The 18,653-nt window shown below is 38.1% G+C and overlaps 1 protein-coding gene across 3 annotated transcripts in view; it reads left to right on the forward strand.

Moving 5' to 3' along the window:
• LOC113033288 (GDNF family receptor alpha-2-like) overlaps nucleotides 1-18,653 on the forward strand; it is a 70,216-nt gene that overhangs the window by 17,959 nt on the left and 33,604 nt on the right. For all 3 annotated transcript variants that reach the window (XM_026186957.2, XM_026186958.2, XM_080309071.1), the window contains exon 3: nucleotides 2,079-2,165. In XM_026186957.2, coding sequence (XP_026042742.2) covers nucleotides 2,079-2,165 — 87 coding nt within the window. The remainder of the gene's footprint in view (nucleotides 1-2,078; nucleotides 2,166-18,653) is intronic.

Below are 18,653 nucleotides of genomic sequence, written 5' to 3' on the forward strand. Positions count from 1 at the left end.
TGAAGAGGGGTCATGCAGACATATATAGAAAGCAGTGACTGCAGATATGCACTGGTCTGTGTCGGGGTGGTCTTTAATCTGCAGAAAAATGGAGGAAAAATCCCATTAGTAATTCAGCTTTTTCCTGTTATTAAAATTTAGCTAATCTGTGTGCATGTGCACATATTTTTGCTAAGGGGTGAGGGTTTAACAAATTTATCTTTCATGCCAATGGATATGATCACAAAGCCAATGTTATCATGGTTGTATTGCTGTCTGCTGATTATTATTATCCAACGATTCATACAGTTTCTTGACCATCAATCCATTCATTGTCTTCCACTTATCCAAGCGAGGGGTTTGGAGATTATCACAACTGTCACAGGGTTAGAGGTGGGTTTATGCCTTGGACAGGATGCCAGTCCATCACAGTGCTAACACAGAGAGAAAGACAACCGTTCACACTCACATTTACACCTACGGCCAATTTAAAATGTTGAAATTTGGACTAAATATCTACTCCAAAGACTCCAGAGTCCAGACAGGTCCAAGGCAGCTGGCAGGTTTGAGGAAAGGACCTTCTCACTGTGAGGCAACAGTGATAAACACTGTGTCACTTTACCTTCTGGTTACCATCATTTGAATTATTGCTTATTGCTTATTATAATTTGCTGTGCAAAGAATACATAAATACCTCAGTAATAGCAATAATATGGCATACAGGCATACACGCACACACACAGCTTTCTACAATAGTCTTACCTATTATCACAGCAGTTAGCTGAAAGTATTTTTTCAGATTGCATCACATTTTCCTGAAATGCTCGAAGAGCGTGCTGATAAACAAAATGCACCATATCTATTGATTGGATCTACTGATTGGTTGTCCTAGAAGCGTAGTCTTTTACCAACAGGTTACGGATTTTCTCATTTGTAGCAGCAGGCCCCCAAGCCTTCCTCATAACACCCTCACTGTGTTTCTGTTAGGATCCGAATGCAAAGCTATTACACACTGGAGGGTTTGTCTCAATCACACTGAATGGCTATGAATTTTAAATGTGGGATTAGGGCCTACAGAGAAGCAGGCACATGGGAGAGACTCAGTCAGTTGAGTGCTAATTTTATTTTTTATTCATTTATTTATTTATTTATTTTCATAAAAACAGCTCAGCCAACACATTGTTAACAGGAAAGATGCATTGCTTATGCTTTAGTCCTTCAGCTGTTCTCCCAAATCAAACCAAAGCAGGCACAAATGCTCCACAAGCAAAGAATGTGATGATGACAAACATTTCTTTTCCTGTCGTGGAGAATCAGAAAATATATTAAGTAAAAATTAAAACAGCAACAGATGCAATCTTGCAAGAGAAATGTCCTTTATTGCAGAGGAGCTGAAGCACTGAGCCACCCCCACAGGGGAATGACCAAAGATAAAGACCTTTTTTCTGTTATACAATATTCAAAACAAGTAAACATTCTTGGAGCTTGGAAGCAATTTGTCATTATCTTATGATATTTACTGCACATCAATTTTCCCTTATCTTAGAGATTCTCAGAAATGGAAACATGTTCTTGGCAGTTGGACGCAGTAACATTTCCTTTCATTAACTCTCTTTAAGCATAGTCCATTGAGTTGAAGTGACCGAGGAAGGAATATGCTCGTTTCCTGTTATTCCCCTAACTGCATTCCTTCCCCAAATTATTTTAGCACATCCACAAACAGAATATGAAAATATGACCATACATGGAAAAGATGAGTATTGAGAAACATAATCATTGTTGAGGATGAAAAACGTGTAAAACTGTTGTTGGTCAAAAATATATTGCTCAAGGATAATGCTACATTTAAATCAAAGTCATGCTTTCAAATATCTGTTAAATTCAAATCAAAAGAGTTTATTGTTAGTGGTTCTTTGTGTGAGTCAGTAAAGTTTGAGATATGGATTGAATCTTGCTTTATTTTGTGTATATTCTGTGATATTGGGGGTAAGATGAATTCCTATGTGTTGTATATTTTCTGATGATTCAGTTAATTGTAGAGCTGTGGTCTTTTTGAGCAATAACTAATCTTTTTTTTTTCATCCTTACTGTTGTTTTAGATGAAGACATGGAAGACTTATCTCCATATGAACCTGTTGCACCCAACTGGCACCCCGACACAAGCCGTTTGGCTTCCATCTCTTCAGGTATCACAACACTGATCTTAACAAAATGATGAATTTATAATAATGCCCAGATTTAAAATTTCTTAGGGGATTTTGATTTCCGATTTTTTTTCAGCGTTAACATGCCAGGTTTGTTGATTATGATTTTGATTATGATTATGATGATGGCATATGGCAACAAAAATCTACTTTTCTTTAACCCAAAATATTATTTTTTACATTAAAATAATTTACTAAACTAAACTAAACAGCTCCTGAAATGCCATAAGTTGCAGGATTTTCTCTTACTTAAACAACTGAAAACTGTACTATTGGAGTTTCTGTACACCCATCATTACCTAACAAAAGCAGTGTATATGCAATAGATATGTACAACAAAACTAATGTCAGCTACATTCACAGTTACATCATTTTCCAGTATGTTTCTAACTTCACCAGGCACACAATTCTTCTGTATTTACTCGTTTCTATAATTTTCCTTTTCCTTTTATTTGATCCTTGATCCTTTGCTCATACCGAGGCTGCTAGCTTCTGGCTGACTCTGAGCGCTGGATAGCTTTAGCCACTTTTCCTTTGTTAGCGTCTTTAAAATGTCCATTCTAGATCAGGTTGATTTAAGTCTTTTTAGGTTTGTTGTTACAAATGTTTTACTGGTGGTCTCTTCATAGTTTACTTGCTCACAAGTATTTGTTAGTGTAGGTGTGCATGTTGTACATGCAAGAAAGAGACTGGCTCATAACTGGACATACATGAGCCACCTGTCCTGGCTGAGAATGCAGAACACTGAATGATTGTGGTTCCTGATTGGTGTCTAATAATAATAATACTGGAAATGTTAGGTTAATAGCTGTTCTGGAGAGAATGCAATATAAGTTTAATAGGGCCTAAAAAATGTGCAGTGGGCTACTCGTTCCTCATTGGCCATCTACCAGTTATCTGTCCTTGCCTTTGGATAAATTGGGTGCTTATTGTTTAAGCTGTCCAGCATACAGTGGTTTTTTTGGCTGTGTGTGCTAAAGTATACACTTTCAGTGCACCACCCCACAGCTATTGATTGTGCGTTCAGTTTGATTTCCTCTTTGGTTTACTAATTAAACAGCCTGGCCCTCAACAGAAGAGCTTTAGCTTCTCTAATGCACTAGTTACTATGGCCACTCTATCAGTAATCAGTGCAGATCTTAAAAGACACCGATATAATAATAAATGCATTGCAGAGAAGCATGCATTAGTATAGATGTTACTTGACACAAAAGGATTTCTGTTTAATGCTGGAGCTATAGGCTACACTCACTTGAAAATTCAGTCATATTCTTTCATTCAGTTCTGACAGAAATTTCCAGATTATGTTCCTTTTCGGGGGGGTTTTCTTTTTAGCCAAAAGCTATCTACAAACACTGAAGACTGCACATTTTCCTTTTCTCTTTGCTGATGTATCTTCCTTTGTTTTATAACTGGGAGGTACAAGAAAGACACGCTTTTTGCATAATCCCCTTAGCTTTAAATCAGTAGTGCCTTACTTGTTTTTGAAAATAGGTTTGTTTGATATATTGAAAAAGCGAGACCAGAATATATAAAAGTGCTGGCTTTGATTAGTTTGGAGTTTTTAGAGATGATAGAAAACTGCCTTCCCTGTTTTAAGTACATCTAAAAAATTCTGAAAATGCATACTTCTGCCAAGGCTGCACAAATCTCAAAATTTGTTACTTTAATAGTAGAAAATGTGACTGAAACATGCACACATGTTTATGGTTATATGAAGTCATCCTGATTTATTATTGGTTTTAGTTTGGCTTTAGATTAAAAAAAATGAAATCAAGCTCATGACAGTTGAATTATGATATTTTCAGTTTATGTTGTTCTTGCACCTCCTATAGGCAAAATACCATTAAATATTAATTTCATCTATATAGCACACATTCACAACAGCAAGGTTGAGATGTTGCAATATTATACAAAGCTACCCAACAATTCTGTGCGAGTTCGTTGAAGAATGTTGCAAAACAAAATAATAACACTTGTCAGACTGGTGGGATCAATAATGGGAGATCAGAATCAGTTAAACATCAAAAAGTATACTAGTAATGCTGCAAGCCTTTGCTCAGGCTTGGCTTCACTTTCTGATGTAAAAAACATTAGAAAATTAAAGCTAAAAAGGTAATCATATTTATGATATCATAATGACAATAAAAAACTATGTCGATATGAGAGTCAAGAGTCAATCAATTACATGCAAAGAGTAATGCCATTTTGGTTCAAATTTAGTAATTAGAGTTTAAAAAGGGGAGGGTGTGAATAAGGGGTCTTTGCTTGTCTTTAGGTCACAACAGCATTAAATTTCACTAATCATGGTATGAAGTACAGAATAACTGAGAAGGGGGTATAACTTAAGAGGGAAATGGAATTTAAAAATACAAAGTGCTAGAACAACTCTAAAAAGTATGTCTATCACTATAGCAGGAATTAAATTCTGGATCAGTCTAACAGAAGAAATTAAAGAAAGTAACAACATAAACCAGTTTAAAATGAAATATAAAAAACACATTTTTAACAAATATAAGAATGAAGAAAACAGGGTTAACCCAGGGCGGTAATGTTGTTCGTAAAAGTGTTTTAGTTTGTTTGTCTCATAATTTGTGAATCTGCAAACGTTACCACTTTATTTGTTTTGTTTATTTGTTTGTTTGTTTTGTTTTGTCCTTGCTTTACTTTTGCTTCATATGTTGTTTGTTTAATTGAAGGCTAAAAGAAAATTATATCAATGAGAGGTAAGATTTGAGGAGGTAGGGACTAATAAGTGTTTACTTACAAACAAAAGAATGGAATGACATTTTGTAATGATTGTGAAGCCACATGCTTAAAATAAAATTGAACTGAACTGAACTTGAAAAATACCGCAAAGGAAAAAGTAACTGAAGAAAATTGCCATTAAAAAATGAAGTTTTAAATCACTGTAGTGCGTGTGTGTGTGTGTGTGTGTGTGTGTGTGTGTGTGTGTGTGTGTGTGTGTGTGTGTGTGTGTGTATGAAATACTATTCGGTTGAGTGATAATTAATGGAACTGCGTGTCAATTCCATTAATTAGCTTTTTGATTTACTTCCTCACTCATCCCACTGTTTGTCATTTTCCTCTTTATCATTACAAGGTACTTAATTTTGTTTACTTAAACATCATTCATTTAAAAACTGCCGACATGAGGAATCATGAAATTGAGTCTGATTGTGGTGTGAGTCTGTTAAAGCATGTGAATGTTTTTCATAAAAACATAAATAAGATATAAATAGAATATCAACATCCAGCATCAGCATAAACATGTGCTCTGTGAATGGGGTCAGCCTACTGGCTGACGCTACACATAGCTGTTACATGATGCTTTGCTTGAAGTCAAATGAAACTCAGAGTTTTGTTTGCTAAATAAAATAACTTTGTTTACCAAATGTTTATCATATCTAGTTCATTGTTCAAGCAAGAGGAGCCAAATATAAAAGCACGTAGACTGAAGAAAATGTTCAATTTTAATGAAAAATATAAATATATATAAAAAATTTGGAGGAATTACCTGAAAAGAGACATGCAGGGTGCATGCATACAAATTGGGAGATACACACAGGGAATCATAAAAGAGAAAAGAGAAAAACACAAAGAGGGTGAAAAAAAAAACCAGGCTCATGGCCATCACATTTCTGCCATCTTCCTAGTTGTTTAATATTCATGGTTCTGTTTTAATTAGCTTTATTATTATAATTTAGAAACCCACAATATTTGTTTGAGTCTATAATAATAACCAAGAAATCTGCCTCTGTGTTCATGTTTTTTGATTCAAGCTCAAAGAGTACACAGTGTTGTCATTCAAGTCATGTAGACTCATTACTAATTGTGATGTTAACCACAGTTGGAAGTAGAAATAACCAATCTCAGCTCACACCATGAAAACAGTGTGACTATAATACATATATAAATTATTATTAGCTTGAGAATTTCCCAGTTTAAACAACTTTATTGTCACTTATGGCTAATTAATAATAATATTGTACAATTAAATATACATTGATTCGTTTTTAATTATGACTTCTAACTAACTGATGAATTCTCATAAATTTAAAATTATTTCACTAGTGAGGAATGACTGCTGGTCTGTGGAAGCCATGATGTTGCCCTGCGATCTTGAATACAGTGGGGAAGATAGACATTGTTGTTCCACCTAATCGTGATTCATGTAAGTAGCTAGAGAAGATGGTACAAATTTCAATTTGTGTATGGACTTCAGATTTAGGATACGAAGGATCCTACCTATATTTTTTTAATCTTGGAAGGGGGTCCAAAAATACAAAAAAAGACAGCAGGTGAGGGAACTGACTGGAGTTAGTAAATAAAATCTTATCCTCTTCTTTTTTCCTCACTTAAAGCCTCATTTCCTGAACTGAATTCAGGGCTGTAATACTCAAAAACTTTTATAAACAGACTTATTTATTCCCAATATTATGACAATTACTTATTTTTGAGCAAATTAGACATTCGATCCTCACATCTGCCAGACTGCTGACAACAAGCTAGCTAAACAAACAACTGGTTATAAGCTCACATTATTCCAGCTAATGTTAGGCTCAGATATCCTAAAAATCTTATAAATAGTATGATCACATTCTCACATTGTATGAGAAAGTGTCAGAGTCCAACAATGTTAGTGCAACTTCAAAGAAAGTTTTACTAATGTCGGCTAACAGAGGCTAACAGCAGCTAACAGGGGAAAGAACAGCAGCACTTACCTATAGAAAAGTTCAAGATATCCTTAACAAATCACCTCAGTGTCACTGTTAGTGGACAAAAGTGAGATTCACTGACTCACTGACTCGTATTGGACTACTTCCACAAAGTTTTACAGCCTCGAGAGCAAATTGGCATAGACTCATATTGACAGCTGAGGTAAACTGCAGACTGACAGCCTCACTGCAGATGAACAACAGCCAGAGTTATCTGTCCTACAGCAGCTACCGTAGCAAGGATTATGCACCTGAATTGAGGGTAAAAAAAACTCTCATTTGACGGGTCTGCAAACCACTGACATCTAGTGGAGAGATTTTCCCGTAATGTACTTTTAAGAGTGATAACTTGTTGTGAGCTAATTCTTTTTTGTCAAAGACATAATAAAACACACAAGGTTACAAAAAAATGAATGAATAAAGAAAGAAAGAAAAGTTAACAGCTTAGAAGTCCAACTCCCTTCCTGAAAGAAAATACAGTACAATGCACCTAGATATATTAAGATACAACAGGGACTCATTACTCTATCCATTTTGCTTCAGCTGTTTCCTCTACTCGCTTCAAGGTGAAATATTGGATTTGCTCTCGAAAATCTGTTTAGCCGCAAGCTTTCCTCATTATTTATCATTTCTGAGGGCAGGGTAATTGATTGTGGCACTGACATAAAACCACAGGCAAACAGATAAGTAATTACACACTTCTTTTATGGAAATACTTCTCCCTTTGATTGCTAAACCAAACAAAAGTATTCATAATCATGTCTATAAATGTTCAACTATATAGAGACTTGGGGAATATATGATATCTGGTTAGGATTGTTCTCAGATGAGAACAGGGAAATCTACACCCTCCAAGAGGAAAGGTAGAAAATTGAAAAATAATCTCTGCTATTTTAAAAGTTTTTGTGTGGAAGGGAGATAAGGGACATAAGTGGTGCTAGAATAAAAGAAGAATTCTGTACTACTATATGCACTCACACTGAATTAAAATGAAACAGAACATATGGAGACTGTTTCTGCATTGCCCCGAGTGATACCTGGAAAACTATTTCACACAAGCTGCTCCTTTTAATGGGACTGTGTAGTCATAGCCTGATTTTGCATATCTTTGAATGCACATGCAGTTTGCTTGCATTGTACACACAGAGACAAAAAAGACAAAGAGCAAATAGCAAATTTAATCCTGTGGGATCTGTCCCTTGAAATAAGGTCAGTGACTATACTTTTGCGTGTCCATATTTCTTTTTCAGCAACAGTGATGACAATGTACTCGAGTATGGTTTCATCAGAAACACAGAGATGAATTGTGCTCTTCTTGCCCTGGCTTTGCTGGCACTGTGCACCTGCATCAGCAATGTTTCATCACCTTAGTGCTCAGCACAGTTGCATCTCGGGCTGAATAAAGTGTCCTTGTCAACACCAGTCTCTTTGCTGTGATGGCAGTATGGTGGCATTTACTAAATCCTCCTTTCCTCCGCTGCCATGCACCTTTCATCACAAAAGAGGGATGGTGATTATAGGTTAGTACTAATTTGTAACGTGACAGGCTATAAGCATGCCTCATCACAAAAAAGCATATTTTGACTTTGACAGTTTTTGCTGATACTTTAAGGTGGACATAATTATTGCGATGTCACATATCATGTACTGGAGCCCCCTCGAACAAAAGATGGTTGTCAGTCACAAGGTAGGGCAGCCAAGATGAAGCTTACCCTGCACGTTGTATTCAGAAAGACAACTGAGACCATAAACTCATCATGAAATCTTTATCTTTATCGCCAAGGGCGATCGTGGCTCAAAAGTTGGCAGTTTGTCTTGTAATCAGAAGGTTGCCGGTTCCAGCCCCGGCTCCAACAGTCTCAGCCGTTGTGTCCTTGGGCAAGACACTTCACCCGTTGCCTATTGGTGCACCCCAGGGCAGCTGTGGCTACAACGTAGCTTGCTATCACCAGCGTGTGAATGGGTGGATGATTGAACGTAGTGTAAAGCGCTTTGGGGTCCTTAGGGACTAAGTAAAGCATTATACAAATACAGGCCATTTACCATTTGAGGTTATAGATCAAGTGGGCAGAGGGGTAATTTTCCTGTAGACAACCATACAACTTAACTTCTTTGCAACCAGAGCAGTCTCCCCCTGGTGGGCATTTCTTAGACTACAGGCTTAAGTCACTTTGATGTTGGCTTTTGGCTGACAGTAAGCTTATTGTAAAAAATTATAGTGGGGGAAAAAAGACAGTATAGTGATCAAATTAATTAAAAATAATGCTTTTTAAATGTGCCAATGAGGAAATTAGGTTAGCAATAAAGTTCTTCCTTGACCTTATCACTGCTTTAAAGATACATCTAGTTATATTTAATGTGACACAGCATAGCTTGGCATAGTTTAACTTTCCTCATCCAGCTGATACAAACATGCTCCCTGTCACATCCATCAAGTTCAGTGTCAGATAGATTTTGCCACATTTTGGCGCAGAGACCAGGTCTGGCTCCTGCAGTCTGGTTTCTGTCACAAGGTATGATACCTCCCCCCTGCACACCTGTCCACATTAAGCTTAAACAGTCAGGTTATTGGCAGATATTTTTCACTCCTATGACTAATGACACAGGCAATGCTGTCAGTTCAGGGCAGAGGTTGTGGTTACCTCATGAAGGAGATGATATATTGAAAGGGAGCCAGGTTTGTATAGGGGAGCAGTGGAAGTGTTCCTTTGTGGAGCAGGAAAGCTATGGAAAGTATTTTCCTTCGGGAGTGCTTTCGACAGCTTCAGTGAATGCAGTATGGCCAGCATTCAAGTCTGGTGATGCTAAACTTGTATTCTTAACCTGCTTAGTTGGTAGAAACTCATAGTTGTGAAAATGTGTGAAAATTTGCAAAAAATAAAATAATTATCCGAGCAAAATGCTTTAAAGAGAAGTTAAAGAAGGAATATAAGTCCCCTACAGACATGCACTCTTCTGATGATTACTTTTCTATTAATCATCAAAAATTTCCTGCTTGATGTGGATGAATGTGCTTTTCTGGAAAAGGTTACACCACCTTAGCAACCCAGTATCGTGGGAAACCGTGTAATAGACACGCTGGTCTACCGGGTCCATTTCACGCTTTGCATCTCCAAAACGTGAAATGGACAGGCTTGCAGAGGTTGCATTACTATATGCCAAATTTGCATTACCAGCAGGGGGAGATAATATATTTAAAGCCGCAAAGTCGGTAGTGAGCAAAAAAAACTCATATTAAGTACATTCCAGTGTCCTTAATTGTCAGAATCGATTAAGGTATATACATATACATTTACATGTATATGTATATACATGTAAATGTGTTAAAAATTTCTGTTTAAACACTTTAAACACCGTGATTATTTTCATGCTGAAATAAAATATCTCCCTCTTCAGATTACTGTAACTTACTACAAATTCTGCATTTCTGAGGAAGCTGAGTAATCTTGTCCCAGTCATGTCTGATACGGGATTTAAGCTGTTCAACAGTTCTGGGTTGTTCTTTGTTGATGACAGAGATGCTGGCCTTTGAACTGAATGCTGATAACAACCTGGATCCTTTTACTTTGTAGTCTGGAGGAAAGTGTCCATGTTTTCCAAAAACAATTTTCACTTTTGGTTTTGTCTGGCCACCAAACCGTTTTACGCATCTCCCCAGTTCATTTTAAATGAGCCAAAAGAAGACAGCAGTGTTTCTGGATCATGTTCACATGTGGCCTCTTCTTTGCATGAAAGAGCTTTAACCTGCCTTTGTGGACAGCACAGTGAACTGTGTTCACAGACAGTAATTTCTGGAAGTGTTTCAGAGCCCAGGAAGTGATTTCCATGACAAAATGTACTTGTTTTTAATCCAGTGCTGTCCAAGGGCTCATGGACATCTAGTACTGATATCTGGCCTTCTCGTAGGGCAGATGTGTCTCCAGATTCTCTGAATCATTTGATGCTATTATGTCCTGTTAATGGTGAGATATTCAAAGTCCAGCTCAGTGAACCTTGGCTGATCTTTACTTCTGAGAAACTTTGCCTCTCTCAAACTCAATCATGCTACCGACCTGTTTCCAATTAACCTAATTGGCTGATAAATCTTGCTTCAGCTGTTTCATTTTTGTACAACTTACTTTTACAAGCCTTTTGTTCTGCCCTCAGCTTTTTTAAATGTGTCACTATCATCAAATTTAAAATGGCCAAGATTTTTATGGAAATACAAACATTTCTGAGTTTAAACATTTGATATATTTTCTATGTTACATTGTGTTTAAAATATGTGTTTATGAGCTTTGTAATTCATTGCATTCTGTTTTTCTTTACATTTTACAGTGACCCTGTGCACAGTGACCCTGTCACCTTTAGTATACCAGAAGGATGCATGATGAATGCATTAACAGCTAACTGGGCATGTCTCTCCTGCCATTGTTTTTGAAAATTCCCCCAAACCTAAGTTTCTCAAATTACAGCCCACAGTGGCCCTTTTTATTGACGTTATAACAATAAGAGAATTCATTTTCATGCATCCACAGTTCATGTCAAACTGTGACAGACGTGTTTGTATTAAATTTCATCTCTTTTGTCATTTGACATGTAACACTGAAAAATATGGCCGCTTTTAGGAAATGTTAACAGCCCAGTCAATAATGGTTAAACAGTTCTTTTTTTAATTATACTGCTGATAGAAGCAGTCAATTCCTCTGAAAAGACACATTTTCTAATTGAAAATCAAAATCTAACTTAAAGTTAGATGTACATTTTTGGCTTCATAAACTGGCACACCTTGCCCTAAATACTAATCTCACGGGAAGAAAGCATTTGCTATTAGACACCCAAATTTGCTTCTGTGAGAAAAAAAAAATCATAAGTATTGATATTTTTTTAACAGGAGCTGTAGTTAGTTTTTAGCTTCCAGCTGTTAACAGAAGTCTTTTTCGAGAGTGAGACAGCTGGGTGCATTCACACATTGTGGCACAAGAGCTGTAACACCATTAATTACTTCCTTAGTAATAAGAAGAATTTTTTTCTCAGAAACTGCATGGATTGGGATTTAAAAGTAACTGACAATGTGAACATCACTTCAGACAGGTGAGCTGGCATGCAAACCTCCAGTTTATAAGCTACAGTATCATAATTATAGTTTGATCTGTCAGTATGTGTCACACGATTCAGTGTCAGATTTTACGCATTGCGCAGAATATGATGCAAGTGTTGTAGCTCGTTCCTTCACTGTGGTCGGTGTGTCTGAATTAAGCTGTGAAGGACATTGAAGTAAGCATGAACCTCTGAATGACAGAATGTCCTCACTTTGCCAGCAATGATAGGGCTCTCAAAAGCCCTTTTGAGATATATCATCGTACCATAAGTTATGCAACATAATATATATTTCAGCTAATATTTAGAGTGGCTGAACAAGTCATTAGGCATGAGAGAAAGTGATTAATCAGTTGCAGCTCTGTTTTCTATGGCAGCATCTGAGCTGAAAACAATTTCTGTGACAGAAAAAAAAGCTTGTGCTACAAAATTAAAGGATGTATAAAGGATGCACTTCACAGATGCTATCAGGTCAACAACAACAAAAAGACTGAGTAAATATGCAAGATGTGTAATAACAATATTGTTTACGCATAATCATCTGCATAATAAACTAGTCATTATTCATCTTACACCTGCTCTGATTTTTTTGCTCATCTGCTCTAAATCTGACTTAAGACAGATTTAGTTTAGCACATCATGAGCAAATCAGTCAATGCTTTACACTTTTCAAACTTTTAATTTGAAGTCATAAATTGCCTTACTTGTAAAACATATTAACCGCATGATCTTTAGTAGAAAGCTTGGACACAAAGGTACATCGGGACTTACATGCACATAAACAGCAGTATGTGCATGCAGTGGGGTTTTTTTGTCCCTAGAAGGATCTTCATCATCAAATGATAGGGGAAGCTAAGTGAGTCTTACCCTGAGGAAATCTGTTGATAATCAGTTTTCCATCCAAATCCAATCCTCTTTGGGTCTCTAAGAGTTGAGTCCTAAGTAATAAGAAATGCATACTTTCCCTGTTCTAATCAAATTCTGCTTAGCACCACGGGGAATCTAGCAAATCAAAGAAAGAGGGGGGCAACAGGAAGACACTTTTTTATTTGTTTATCAACCCACACTTACCAGTAACAGACAAACAAATGCTCCAGCAAGTTCTGCTAGTTCAGAGTTGGAATCTGCTTCTGCCGATATAACTGTTTTAAGGACACTTACTGTACCTTTCAACCTGCTGATCACTATGCTGATTAAAGCTGCAACAGATAACGTTTTCTTTCCTATACCAATACAGGCTCTGTACATTGAACCAGAGTTGTGATCCATAACCTCTGTTTTCTCAGTTACAACTCCAAAGACCTGTCCTCAGATCAATAAGACACCAGGTGCGAAGGTGGGAGAGAGAATCTCCTCTCCAAAGCCCAGATGAATGGCGTATCACACACAGGATGCAAAGATATCATTGACCGTAACTGTTAATATGCTCCTTGTGAAATATATTCTGCTCTCAGTGACTCGGTGGTGAGTTAATTAACTTATTTGGAACAGAGGGTAGCAGCGAATCCTGCACTGAGAGGTTCCTGCAGGAATTAAGTTTAACATCCCTTAGTTAGACCTTGTAACTCTCTGCACTAAGCCTCTCACCTCTCGGCTCCGTGGGCCTACCATCCAATTAAATCCAGAAAGCTGTTTCTACAGCTGAGAAAAAGGGAACGGGGCAACAGTCCTGCTCAGCATGCTGTTGAAATGTTTGACATTTTCACATTGTCCTCATACACCCTATAACAATTACTATTAGATACACAAACACTAAGTAATGGTGGGTGAGGTGGGGGGTGTTAGAATGTATCTTTGCATGTGTTTGTTAGTGAAAGATTCGTTTTGTGCACGCTTGCTGTTGTGCCTCCATGCATATATATTACTTTGTTTATATGCTTCATTATTCTGTGTGGATTTTCTAATCAGTTCACCCTCAGTCCAGCCAGAGCTTGTCTCTCTCTGGGTCAGTAATGAGAGTTGTTGCAGGCACACTTATCAGATGCCCTTTTTAATAGTCAGCGTTTTATTAACAAGTCAGAAATAAATAACAGTAAACAGCAATGTTTCAGTTTGTTAGTAAGTTTTGTTATTGCCTCCTTGTGTGCTGGTAATGACGAGACAAGAAGATTCTTGATACAATATTGGCCAGGCTGACCTAAATACACTTTTGTTAGACTTGAACAAATTCTGCATCAGAGCCAGTGAAGACTACAGGAGGTAGACTCAAGGGTCACTGAGCGTTTTCATACTAGGAAACGTCACTTGAAGGCAACAGAAACATCTCAAGTATTTAGAAGTGTGTTTGCCATGATTTAGAGATCCTTTGGATATCACTTTCCCACCTCCACTCACACACATTTATTCTCACATAAAGGTAGGTAATCCTGCTTCTATGTGATTATACAAGATCTCCTCTTTTTAGCAATTTCTCCATGATACCTGGGGACATTCAGCTGATCCGTAAGAATGATGACATCTACACGTTTAACTTGGCTAAAAGGGCTTAGGGAGATGATGTTGTAGATTTGGTGCACCATCTTCCTCCATATAGAAAACCCCACTGCGACATGGAGAATAGAACTAATGACTGATGAGCCCTTTGACACAGAAATGCTTGACATGCTCCTCGGGGTCCAGACTAAAGACTTCCCTAACAAGCTCTCGCACGCTCACCCAGGGCTGTATTAAATCCAAACTTTGGCACCTTTCCTAATTACTGAGAACATACCCAGAGCCAAGAGCTTCTTGCTAACCTGGGCTGAACTTCCCTCTGCAGCGTAGTGTCCCTTGAGTATAGGATGATATATGAAATGCAGAATTCAAATTAGGCTGACGGAGAGCAATTACTGGGGAAAGAAGATCGCTTCCTCTTTGGGGAAGAAGTATCAAAATCGTGATACTGATTACACGAATGTTTTATCCACTTCCTTGCATTTATACAAGCTCTGTCCACTTCTTGTTCTCTCTCTCTTTTTATTATGCCCCTTTTTTCTTTATTTCTCACTGAACCAAAGGTCTTAAGTAATTTTGTTTCTCTCCATCTGTCTTCCTGTAGATGTCTCCTATCGCACATTTTATCCCCCTGCATCCTTCTCTTTAGTCTTTTTCTTATCTTTCCTTCTTTGCCCGCATGTGCTATACGTGCAGAAAGAATAGATGGTTGTTTCCACCACATTGCCATCAGTGGAGCCTTGTTTATGATGCCCACAGTGTAGAGATCCTTATTAAAAGCCCATTAACAGTCAAACAGCAAGATCGCAAAGTGACGACAGCGCTTTGAGAGTTTTTGACAGCAAACCGGAGCACGACGTCTGAGACACACGTTGTTTACGACACAAAACAGTCATTTAAAGACGATTTCAAACGTTTGCATCCCTCAGTTCAATTTAATACATGGCATTTGTCCTGCACTTGTGCGCTTAAAACATCCCCACAGACACGATCGTGCAGCCAGAAGGCAGCACAATATTTACGACTTGTTTTGTCCTTAATGACACTGATTGCATTTCTAGTATCTACAATAATAATCAGCCAGTGCAACCCATCCACTTGTCTGTCATTCAGTTGGCGTCCTCGCTCACTCATTAATGTATGGTACGACAACTAACAAGGTAAGTTAATAGATAGGTGTTGATTATTGTGATGGTGAGAGCTGTTGATTGCACTGCTGATGTGCTGGGTTAATTATTCTGAGCAAATGTCGCGCATCTCTTCTGAATCAGGATGACTTAATTGAAAGCTCTCCAGCCTGTCTCTGTAAGTGGCTGTCCAATCTGTTATTCTCTGTCCTCCCATTTCATCTTTCTATCTGTCATGATCAGCTCCTGTAATCAACTGCTCAAGCCTTCTCTTCCCTCTTAAAGCTTTTTCCATTTTTGTACGTCTCGTATCATTAGCTTATCAACATCTTTCGCCTCACATTATAGCAGAATGTGTTTGCTGAAAACTTCCATTGTAATGCACTTGGAAAATCAATTATGACTCTGTAGAACAACACCGAAACATTTCCCCTCCCATCTTCAACTCGATGCTTCCTTCCTCTTCTCCTCCCGCTCTTGCTATCATCCTGTTTGTGTGTAAGCACGTCAGAGCCATCAACTGGGCTTCGTATCTTATGTTCGCCCCAGGAGATCTTTTTGGGTTGTGCACTAAATTCAATCTCAGTTCCCCAATCAAAGGTAGTAAAAAAAAAAAAACAGCAACAAAAAAAAACCTTCCATTGCTACAGCCTCCAAAGCGGCTTCGGCCCTGCTTGGTCAGATAAATCTTAGGAGCTCATCCTTCTCCTATTTTCTTTTCATCCCGGACCCCCTCAGTGGCCTACATTAAAGCCTGGAGATGGCCAGGAGAGATTTAGCAGTTGTAAACTCCCAGTGTAATGTAGCCTGAACCACTAGAAAGCCACCCCGCTAACCTCTCCCCCACCCCCGCCCCTCAGGCCCTCTTTAGCCAAGCTTGGCTCAGCTCTTGTTTCATGTCTCAGTATATTCACAGATCAACTAAGTCACATAAGTAAACGATCGGAACACAACTCCGTCTGCCTTTCAGTCACTTAGACTAACAAATAGTGAGGGTGCTATGCTGTCTGACATCTGCTAAGGAGTGTTTATCCTCTCCCCTTTAGAGAGTGCAAAGATAAATAAGATGATTCAAGTATATTTTAATATCGGTTTGTCGGGTTAATGCTTTCAATATTTGAACAGAGAAGAAGAGCTTTCCCCCCGGTCTGTGACAAATACTGGAAAAGACAGCACTGCTCTGAACACCTACATCTCTTGAACTCAGGACATCTCTCTTAACACCCGGACCGTTTATCAGTGCGCCTGCTACATTAACCTTGATTCATCTAAATGAAAGCCCTGGTTAGCTGAAAGCTAGATTAAGCGTGCTTTTTTCTTTCTGTGATGAACCCCTGATATTCTACTTCTGTTATTCTTCAGTGGCTGTGAGTTTTGGTTTATCTGATGTGATCTGAAACGACAAAATCATTAATTTGGTGGGCCTGCTTATTTTTCCCCTGTGTCGCGATGTGATTCTATGTATCCCCATTTCTAGGATTGATAATGTGCGATGCACCACTTGGAAACAACACAAGTTCTGTAGCACACACCTCTAAAATAAATGGTCTTCTTCCTGCTCCTGGCTGTCTGATAGACACAGAGTGAGATTGGTTCTGCTGAATAAGAGATGAATCTCTCTGAGTGTCACCAAGCTGCCACGACCTCTGAAATATCATTATCTTCAGGGTAGGCAGGTTAACTTCTCTAATATACCCTGAATACAAGAGAGGGGTGCCACAAGTGAACATGAACCTGCTTTATTACTGTTATATCTCAGAAAAGCATGGTTTTTTGTTTTTTTTTACTGTAGCTGTGGTATATCTGAGGACATCCTCCTAACATAACTAATGATGTAATCTTTTTTCCATGTGTGTGCTGACCAGTGATTGCACTGTCTTAGTTTGTGATGACACTAGAAATAAATGAGGGGGCTCGATCTTAGATTAGTGGATTAAGCGTGAAGGGTTTACAGCAGTCATTTCAAGTGCTTGAGCTTACCATGTCTTGAGCAGATGCTACAGTATTTACTGCTATTTCCCATTTGCCAGCATTCACATAAATAAAAGCTCTTGTCAATATTTTCCCAGGGATGCCAGCTTGCTTTACATTTCTCCATTAAACTAATGAGTATGATAGAAGAGTCCTTGTTTGCTACATTTGTTAAATAACTTAAAATTGTAACTATTATTAGTGTTAAATTGAGGTAAATATTGTGATGTACTAATATGATGGTAATCGTGCCATGCTGTTATCTAGAAACAGATCATTTATCCATCCATTTGGAATCATATATTAATTTATTCATATTTCACTCAAGGTCTGAAACAGACTAAATCAATAATTCAGTTGGAGTGAATGGAGCTGGCTGCTAGTATCCCTCTGGTGGCTTACTGTTGGTAGGAGAAACAGAGGAACATATCAGAGATTCAAGGATTATTGTTTTGTTTGTTCATGGTACTTTGCAGCCAAGCCAAATCTAAACGATATCAGATTAATGATGTTGAGTCAGAGGCTCAGCGGAAAGATTTTTATTCCTCTCAGTTCTCGCACAGATGCTTGGTCAAGACAGGTAGCATACTGGGTAATGCTTTACGGCAACTGTGTCAGAGTACAAGTAAAATCTGAAAATGGGGACGTTTAATAAAGCATTTCTTTAAAACACAAAGATGATGGGAAGCCCGAGAAGCCTCGAGAAAAATAAGTACATCATCACCAGTGGGTTTCAGCTTTTCCACATCCAGTCACTCTGCTGTTATTATAACGAAATGCTACGGCCATAAAGCAGAGAAACACGTCAGCGTGGCTCCTTGGCTTAATCATCCTCAGTGTGTGGTGTTACGGACAATCGGTAATGTCTTTGTCAGTAAGAGTGCAGTAAAACTGATGATGATTCTGGCTCAGAAGAAATTAACAGTCACACTCACAACGGGATCCGTTCTTGAAGACTTCCAGCTCAAACCTTTCTTGACCCTGTTACAGAAACTCCAACAATTAGGCCCCTCCCACCCTTCAGAAATTTTAACAAATCCCATTGGATACAAAGCCGTCCAGTGGGATTGGACGCTTTGGCAGCCCAGTTATGCTTGACACCCTCACTTAAGATCAGTTTTTCAGCTGGCACGGTTGAAATC

This window comes from Astatotilapia calliptera, chromosome 12, assembly GCF_964374335.1.
Source record: "Astatotilapia calliptera chromosome 12, fAstCal68.1, whole genome shotgun sequence".
Taxonomy (NCBI): Eukaryota; Metazoa; Chordata; class Actinopteri; order Cichliformes; family Cichlidae; genus Astatotilapia; species Astatotilapia calliptera.